The sequence below is a fragment of the Belonocnema kinseyi genome, chromosome 5, assembly GCF_010883055.1.
Source record: "Belonocnema kinseyi isolate 2016_QV_RU_SX_M_011 chromosome 5, B_treatae_v1, whole genome shotgun sequence".
NCBI lineage: Eukaryota > Metazoa > Arthropoda > Insecta > Hymenoptera > Cynipidae > Belonocnema > Belonocnema kinseyi.
In genome coordinates, this window is record NC_046661.1 from 11,736,741 (window position 1) to 11,747,044 (window position 10,304).

The following is a 10,304-nucleotide window of genomic DNA, read 5'->3' on the forward strand; positions in this document are numbered from 1 at the left end:
GAGGGAGCTCTTCTTAATATTTTGACACCAAAATCATGTCGATACACCTTACCGACTGCGAGTAAAGCCACCCACGCTTTAACTTGACAGACTGTACATGAACGATTTTTTTATAATTTATGTCATTATCAATGTCCAGAAAGACATATGCCAATCAACGCATACCATAGTATAATTCAAAAACAATTTATTTTAAAAAACCTCAAAGTTCCTGTGTATGTAATATCTCCTAAAATACAGTCTTAATTGTTTCTGTAGATAATTCTAAATAATGAAGCCAAATTTTCATACTTATTTCTTTTGAAAATAAGTGAAAATGTTTACACGAGTCGTAGCACTGTGTCCCAAAAGTTCTGTCCCACTGTACCCCACTGACATTTTTCTAGATAACATCCATTGCTTTACTATTATTTTCAATAAAAATTGATGAATTCTTCTGAATTGTGTTCCTTATGGATCAAGTAATGTGTCATACCTACTTCAGTTAGCTAACTACATTCTAAGGGAACCTCAAAACAAATAATACGTCGGCTCTGAATTTTGCTTTGGCAGTGTTTTTTGGCAATGTATTTTAAGTGAGAATTTAGGTCTCTCTGTGCGTAACCGAGGACTGGGATGTAAAATTTGTTTATCACATTATCATATTTTAAATAGCACTGTCCCACTGTGCCTCACTTACTATTGTGCCCCACTCACCCCTAATTGAGTGAATCGCCTCTCGTAGAAAAACCTATTTTTTAACACTCTTTGATTATTTTCTGTCGCTCCCTTTCAATTTAGATTTTCTATTTGAGGATTTGGTGACATAAAAATATAATTTTTCTTCAAAGTATAACTTGTTGAATATGACTAAAACCAAACATCTTTTTACTTTGGAATTTCCACAATCTGTTATTTTTCAATAAAAAAGTTTTTTTCAATACAAAAAGAAGTTTAATGCTTTTTCTATTGATAATAAGCATTTTTTGAAAATAAATATTAGACTTAAAAAAATTAATTTCAAATCCATTATTTCTTAATACAATAAATATAATCTTGATTTTTTTTTTAAATGTGCAAAATAAAAGTCAAAGCAAATCTTTCTTAATACACAGAATTGCATACATACAATGTACGTGGATTGTCTACATAATGCGCGACATTCTCGTGAATAACTATTGCATACATTTCGTAAGTACATGGTTGGTAGCCCTATTCTAAAACTAAAAATACACATTAATGACTTTTGCGAAAATTCAGCTCACATTGATTCTCGAATTGAAATCCAACTAATAGATCAAGCGGCGAAATCAAATAGATCAATATCGAATTATTGGGTTGTGAATGATTTTTGAAAGGATTTATGAAGATTTACGAATGCTATATGAACAATGTTGCTAAAAATGTGCTGCCCCCTACGATTGACTTTGCATCATGAACCTCAAATCTTGAAATCCAGCGTATAGAAAAATCGAAGTGGTTACAAATTCCAAAAATTTCACCCCGTCCACTTTGGTATCCCAATATTTGTCAGAAATTACAACAATTTTCCAACATCAATTACCAGACAAAAGGACTGAATTTTTCCGAAGATCGCATTGGGTCGACTTTTTGGTTGAACACTCCAGAAATAATTCACCATATATCAAAAGTTTCGAAACATGGAGTTGTGGTAAAATGTTTGCACCGATCAACTGAATAGTATAGGATATGTGTTCCATTAATAGAAAATCACATTTCTGTTAAAAAAGGAGAAAATCTCAAAATATGAATCGAATGTTAAGGATTTAAATTTATCTCTTACTAAAGGATATAAAAACACTAAGCGGGTAACAAGGATTATTTGTATAAGTTCTACGCATGCGTGAACGGCGTCAGAGAGTGTGTAAAAGGGACGAAGGACGAGCGGAGTCAGTCGATCGATAGAATCTGAGGCGAACGAACGTTTTGAGCGCAGAAGAGCGATGAGAGCGTTACTCGTGCGATCTACTTGCGTTCCGGTCGATTACGGATTCTTTAAACTCGTACAATTGTTTCCTACTGAAATCCTTTCGGGAAATGTTAACTGATTTTTCAAATAAACTATATTTTCATATTATTATAAAGTGATCTGTTATTATAAATAATAGAGAGTTCATCCAATCCCATAGGCCTTAATTATCTCGAAAATTTTACTTTAACAAGAATTTTTTCTAAATATATATCGAGAATTTCACCTAAGAGAGTTTAATCGAACTCGCAAATTATTAATTTTAAACCACCATTTGCGTTGGAAAATCTTGCTCACGATTAGCGGCGATATTTACGTTATTTGCTATTATGTATATAATAGCTAATAAGATCAATATGTACGTTAGTTGTGAGCTCCGTTTGTAATAATTTAGTTGGTGGTTTACGTTTTCATTGGTAGCCATTTTGATTAACGGCTTGGTAAATAGTTGATACCAAAAGATTTTAAGCAAATCAGTAAAGAATTAGCTAAGATATATAATACAAGTTCTTCAAGTATATCTAATATATGTATCTAATACACTTGTTCAAGAAAATATATTAGCGGTTTTTTACCTGGTGGCGATTCACTAACGCAAATTTTTATAAACATTTCAGTGAATATTAAAAAAAATACCTTGTTTAAAACTGAGCTCGTCTGCTTCTGCTCCTTCGTAATCGTAAAGTGCTCGAACCGGCACTCCCGGCTCTCCGTTGTCTACCAACGGCTCCCCAACATCCTCGTCCCACTCCTCTTCCTCGAAAGGATTTGATACTTGCTTTGCATTAGTGCCATTTCTGAAATAATTAAACTTGACTTGTATTTTTTATCAGACGCGTAGGCCAGCTTTGCAAGGGAAGGCATTCATTATTAAAACTTATATCTTTTCACTATATGTAGCTACTTTATTAATATTCACGACATTCGTCCGTTTCATTACTGAAATTCTGACATTTTTGCAATGTAAAGAAGGTTTTCGGTACAAATAGGAAGGATACCGTGGGATTTAAAATTGGATTTTGAACACTTGCAAACAGCTATTGACATTCTCTCAATTTTAGCGTGTGTGAGAAAGAAGATTCGTCAGCACTTGCGAGATTCAACACTCTCGATTCTCATACGCATTTTATAATTCAATTAAATTTGCATAAAAATTATGATTGCAGGTTCGAGGTTTGCAACCAGGTAATAATTGCAGTATTTATTCTACTTAAGGGCATGTGATACTTAGAAAATTATCGATTTTCCAGTGTTAGATTTCCTCGACTTTTTTCCTACAATAATAAAGATTTTGTCTAAAAAATTTGAAACCTGATGGCGAACATGCTAACGGGCCGCCCGGACTCTTTTTTGTAGATTAATAAAAAAAATTAATTTTGCTAAATTTGATTAATGTGTGGGATACTTAGGAAACTGTATCGATTTTATCAGTGTCACCTTTTCTCGGCTATTTTCCTACAATAATAAAAATGTTGTCTTCAAAATCTGAGAAATAATAGCGAACATGCTAACGGACGTCCCCGGACGGTTATTGCCTGGGCACACGCACTATGGTCTTTCGATTCCGATTCAGCGCGCCAGGTTTGAACTGTTTGAAGAATGAATGAAATGTAAAATTGTATTTATTTAATTATAAAAGAAAAAAACGCGAAGTAAATATTTTTTATATTAAAAAATGATATTTTGGTCCCCTAATTAAGACTTAAACAATAATTTTCTTGTAAGAAATTATACATAGATATAAAAGATATAGATATCAAAATATATTCAAGTGTTCAGATAATATATTCTGTTAGTTCGCAGATACGCTTTTGTTTTTTAAACCAGTTTTTAAGTTTGTTCGTATCATTAATTGCAGTTTGGAAACACATAAGTGAAAAATGAAGTCGCATTCAATTGATAAATATCTGAAATTTTTTAAGGTAGGTTTCAAATCATTCAAATTGAAGAACAAAATGAAATTAATCATTAGTAACTAATTTCTGCGTGATTCTGAACTATTTTATTTAGATTATTACATTTTAAAAACAGGAAAAAAATCCATAAAAATGATTTATATATTTCTAAAACTGCTATTATTTAGTACATGCTTTTTAGAAAAATTGAAATAAAAAGATTTCTTTCAAGAAATGGCAGATGAAATATTTAGACTCAATTAAAATCAATCTTATAATATTAATAAGCAAACCCTGTAGATTGGAAGGAACCGTGAGTTTAGTGCCTCTGCTACAAAATTTAATTTAAATTTGCAAATAAATCTATGTTTTCATGAATAACTTTAAGCAAAAATTCAACAGAAACCAAGCTGTTACTATTTTATTTCCCTCTACAACATTTGTAAAATACAAAAGAAGCTTTTCATATTTTTGACTTCTGATAATTCTAATGTTAGTTTCAGTAGTTTCAGTAAAAATAATGAAATTGCTTTTGTTTTGAATAATCATTTGAAATTAAACAATTTTAGTTCGTTAAAAATTTAACTATTTGATCGGAAATTAGTTTTTTTACTAAAAATTTAACTATTCACTTTTCGTTAAATATAATATTGAAAATTGTATTCCTTCTTAGTTGCTAATTCAACTATTTTATAGAAAATTCATCTGTTTCGTTGAAAATTCGTCTTTTTTGGTAGAAAATTAATGTTCTTAGTTCAAAATTCAACAGTTGGATTAACAACAGACGAGGTTTATATAAAATTCGAGTGTTCAAAACCCAACAGTGGGTTTAATGGGATTTGTAACAGATAAACTTTCTACAATATTTAATATTTGAATTTTCAACCAAAGAATTTTCTACAAAATATAACTGTTGCATTTTCAACTATACTATGCATTTCAGAGCGAAAATTATTCTATTTTACAATGTAAAAATTAACCATTTTCAAATTTGGAATGTTTGGAATTCAATTTTTTAATTTGAATTGCTGAAAAATGGTGCAATATGAGATTTAGAGTTTTTTAAATTAAAAGTTCACATATTTCTAATCTTAAAAATAAAAAAAGAAGATAATTGAAAATTTTCGGAAAAGCCTTCGAACTAGATACTTAAAATCGAATTATTTCAAATTTAATAATGTTAAAGAGAACATTCTCAATTCATTGCCAGTCTTTTTAAGTTATAAAACTGTAAAATTTTAACTTGAAATTCTAGTAAGATTGTCTGATGTTTGTATCTTATTAATTAACAATGTAATGTTTTCCGCGTGCGTATAATATTGCTTACAAATATGTTATTCTACACGCTTGTACAATGTATTTAAATAGATTATTTAAATGAGTATTGATATCAAGTTCTTAGGTCATCATAAATTGGACACTTAAGTAATATATGGGCTACATCCTTATATTCCATTTTGTAACACAGACTGTAGTTTTGGCTGCCATCGATGACATATGAGAGAACATTAAAATATAGCCTAATGTCAGATTCACGAGACACTTGTAATTTACTAACAGTTCGCACTATAGATAGACTAGTTTCAAATTGGAGGAATTCTGTTATAGTTCGAATTAATTACTCTATCTATAGATTAGCAAAAAATATTATTTGATGATTTACTGAGAATTTTAGTTTTTACTGCAGAAACTACCCCCGGGCTGGCTCACTGTTTGGACCACGCATCCCTCTCGTCTACTGATTCGAGCAAAGATATCAACTGAGAAGCAGAGTTGAACTCCAAGCTTGACTGACACACTTGATTCAACTCACAGAGCCTTCTAAGACATAGTTTGGGTAATTTATGTTCTTCCGTACAAGTGAGGGAGATCCACGAATTACATGCCCTTGTACATGCTTTGAAACTACTTTGTATGATCCCTGTTTCCATCCTTATGAAGTGACTGGGAGCGTTCCGAGGTCAATAAAATAGGCGTTTAGAAATCTGTTTAAACAACCTTAATATCGTTCAGATATCACAGACCCCAGATTTATATCCCATACAGAGCAGTAGCATCGAAAATTCCATTCAAGAGTATTAATCGCATCCCATGAGTAAACTTTACTTTTTTGAGGATACTGCACACTCTGTGCGCAGAAACGAAGTTTTCTTAACGAAGTATTCCTTGGCTTTTTAAACTTGCCAGAAGCCGAAAAGGGAACCCCAAGATAATTATGGGCATCGACAAATTCAAGCGTGTAGGTATTATTCCATTTGAGGTCTTAATTTATTTAATTTGCCAAATATATGGAAAGGAACTATTTTCGTCTTTTTTGGATTGAGCTGCAGACCATTAATGGCACAATATTCTTCTAGGATTTTATTTTGTCCCTAACATCATGCCATGACGTAGAGAAAAAATTACAATGTCCGTAAACAGGAGCCCCCTTCCTAATAAAGAATTCATTTGTATCAGCTATATACATAACGAAATAAAGTGGACTGAGACTGTCACCCTGCAGGACCTCATGCTTTACTTCGACTTTTTGTGAATAAGAGCTACCACATTTGATCTTAAGGTTGGGTTTTCAATATGGTGAGAGCAGAATTCTTATAAACTTTCCACTAACTCCTAGGGCATGTAGCTTGTTCTAAAATATCTGGTGGTTTACATAGTCGAATGCTCTTTTGAAATCCACGGAACTAACAAAAAGTGGATATTTTTTAACAGAGCTAAAATGCATACCCTGCACCAAATAAAAATTAAATTAGTGGTTTCGACAGCTCCTATCTTCTATAAAGCCGGCTTGATCCTTTGGGAGTATGTTGCATGTAACATGAACATTTCGACCTCAGGCCATTGGATAGGAAACATCTCATTATTTAAAACTTTATTTTAAAAATTAAGCAAATAATGCGCCCATTCTGGAGTCAACGTTTTAAAAAATTCGTTGTTTAAACCATCAGGACCTGTAGCTTCGTTCAGTTTACAATGTGAAAAGACTAGTTGCAGTTTCGTCAATGAAAAATCGGTACACGGAAAAAATTAGTTTTTGAAATTTTAAATGAACGAGTCAAACACTTCAGGATAGGGCTAAGCGTATGTCATCAATTGGAAGTATCGTCGTTAGAAACTTTGGTTGATGCATATTTAAAAAGTAGCAGGAATGCTAGAAAGTACAAAGAACTTTCAATGAAAATGTGACGAGCAGAGGAATAGAGTCTACGGCGGGATTCGAACTACCTAACACCTATGTTTGACCGATCGAACGAAACCAATCCCTAACAATTAAACCCCACGGCAGACATTGCAGGGCCCTCTGAAAAATGCCTCGCGCCAGTTTCAATACATTAAAATTAAATTTTATAAAATAAAGTCCCTTTTTATGTAGAAAGCTTTAAACTTTTATTAAAGCTTGCAATTTTAAATAAGCCAATTTTGAACAATTTGAATTTTAGCGTAACATATTATTTTCAGTTTACTAATTTAAACTCTAAAGCTAAGCAATTTCCCATTTGACGTAATAAAATAAAACTGCAAACTAAAACAATCAAAGTGAAACCTTTTAAATTTAAAGTTTTAAAATTTAAGTTTAGAAGTTTCCTAATTAAAAAATGTATTTAAACGCTAAATAATTGACATGTAAAAATGGAAGGTACTAACACTTTTCAATTGAACAATTATAAATGAAATGTAGATAAACTTTCAAATTGAGAATTTTTAACATTTTACATTTTCCATATTTAAAGTTGTTAGAAATTTTTTACAGGAATTCTAAATATTTTTTAAAATGAATCGAATTTTTCCTACAACTTTTAGAAATTTCAGCGAATTAAAAAAATTTCGTTAAAATCTTCCACATTTTTTTTGACAATTTTGAAAATCTTTTTAATTATTCTCTTAAAATAATGTTTCAAACTGAAAAATCATTTTCAATGTTCCTAGGAATCTTAAGGAAATGTGTTTGTTCTTTTCGAGCCTTTCACACATCTCAAAAAGCTTTCGAATTTTTTGTTTGAAGTCTGCAAAAATCTAAATTTTTTTTTAATTAGACTGTGGCTATTTATACCAAAATTTCGGTGCAAATTAATTTTGAAACAAAAACTAAAAAAATTATATTTGAATCCTTTCAATACGAGGGTAGTTCAATAAGTCCTTAGAATGACCAACAGATGGCGCGCGAATCGCTCCAAATCATCTGTTTTCAGTCAGCACCACTCCTGACTAGATATATGGTGCAGTCACAGTCCAAATCTTCTGAGTTTACGTGTTTTTATAACCAATTGAAAAAAAAAATTGTTCGTTAAGAAAAATGGAATAGATCTGTAATATACCAGTTTTCGCTGAAAGATTTATAAAGAGAAGAAAGGTATATGCTTATTTATAAATAAATAATAATTTTTAGAAATATCGTTTCTGACTGGATTACAGGAAGTTGAGTAAAAAAACTTATGAAAGGGTTTTTTTGTTGTAAAAAATGGACATTTAAGATTTTAGGCTGGAATTTGATTGATATACTTTAGTGCTGAAAAAGGTGGCACATAGTTTTGTTCAAGAGCTTTTTCTTTGATAAATGAAGCGTTTAATTATTGTATTGCATTGAACAACTTTAAGGAAAGAAATGTGGTCAGGAAAAGGTTTTAGAAAAGGCTAAGAGGTTAACAGATAAAAAAAATTGGAGACAAGTACAGACAGCTATCTGGTTTTGAATCATTAATATTTTTATTTTACCATATTGAAAATGAGATTTAGAACAGATTCTTTAAACAAAATATGTATTCGATTTTTTAAGGATGTCTTACGCAAAAAGGCCATTTTTGGAAAAATGTTGGTTATTTAGTTTTGACTGCAAACCTTCAGTTGATAAAATAAAAACTTTTGTTCACATGAACGTCACTGCATGTTAACAAAAGCGTCCAATTGTACATGGTGCATATATAGATAAAGTTTAAGTCAGTCAACGAATTGTTCAAAAACACGAAAATCAGTTATTCGGTTCTGTGCCACGAAGTTACTTTATTTAAAATCTTTTGAAATCTAAATGTCTTTTTAGAAAAAATGGAATGCTTGTCTAGAACTGTGCCAAACTCTGCTGAAATAAAATTCTAGAAATGATGTTCTTAGATTGTGTTTCAATAACTCTATTATTTTTTTCACATTTTCGGTGAAGTCTGCGGTCCTCTAATAAAATTTAGATGAGAAAAATGTGGCCTATTCTAGAATGAGTGACTATTCAAGTAAAGTTTCAACAACTTATTTTTTCTGTGTATCAAGCAAAGGGTCGATAACTGAAATATAATAAGTCTGATAAAAACCGGAGTAGAAAAAGGTGTCGATAAAAATTAAACCACACGCTAGTACTTATTACATTTGTATATACTTGCTTAGAGACAAAGTTTCTCGCTGTCTGCCAAAACTCCCTGTTGTCCTCAACACTTGATAGTGTTAAAAAATTTTGTCTGCAATACTCTTCCTTTGTTTCTTTAATTTTCAATCTATATGAATCGCGAGGTCTTAGATAGTAGTTTAACTGATTTTCAGAAAGACTGCATGAATATTGTTTATATGTCTTGGAGGCGAGCTTCTTAAAAGATAAATGCACTGTGAGTTGAACCAAGAATTTCCATGATCACCTGATTTGAACAGAGTTCCTATGGATCAGCATACCTGACTCATGCGCAACTATACTTATTGCTACTATTAAATTATGGTATAATCCGTCTGTATTATTACTATTTATGTGAAGATGTGGGCACTGTGATAGAATATTAAAAAAGGTCTCCTCATCATCTTTTTTCCCCTTTTATTAATGTTGATACTGGAATAGAATCAATTGTTTTATTAGAATTTTATTCGTCAAAACAACGTTGGATTAGCTTATTTAAGTCAATTGTTGTAAGAAAGTGATAATATTAGTTTCATAGGCTGAGAAATCTAAAATCATCAACCAAATGCAGGCAACTGAAGCTGATCCAACAGAGGCCAATAGTGCTGCGTCCAGTACCCGCTAAATACGTACCATGGTCGGGATTGTCAAAGACGGAACGAACATTGCACAGAATAAAATTAAAAGGTTCGAATAATTCCCCTAGCTTTGCCTATTTAATTTAAGATCGAGAGATTCTCCCTCAAGAACAAAATTTGTATTCATTAAAATTTCCTCGTACACGAAATTTAGAGAGGCAACGCGAGCATTAAAATCGCCTAATAATACAGCATTTAAATTCGACGAACAATCCCTGTTAAGTGAACATGAAAAATTCTGTAACGAGTCAACACAAAATTCAATTTCCGCAGCTGATGAAAAATAAAAATTCCCTATGTAGAGTGTATAATTACCCTAAGAAACTAACCTTATGAGACTTCCGTTTCCGGTATGAAAGCGTAAAGTAGTGGGAATTGTGGATGCTGAGTTTTTCTGATATTGTGGTGAAATTTGAGGTGAGTGGATTGTGGAA

The 10,304-nt window shown here is 31.5% G+C and overlaps 1 protein-coding gene across 4 annotated transcripts in view; it reads right to left on the reverse strand.

The window, feature by feature from the left end:
* LOC117172295 (protein kinase C and casein kinase substrate in neurons protein 2) overlaps window positions 1-10,304 on the reverse strand; it is a 547,527-nt gene that overhangs the window by 143,532 nt on the left and 393,691 nt on the right. For all 4 annotated transcript variants that reach the window (XM_033360057.1, XM_033360055.1, XM_033360056.1 and 1 more), the window contains exon 9: window positions 2,606-2,766. In XM_033360057.1, coding sequence (XP_033215948.1) covers window positions 2,606-2,766 — 161 coding nt within the window. The remainder of the gene's footprint in view (window positions 1-2,605; window positions 2,767-10,304) is intronic.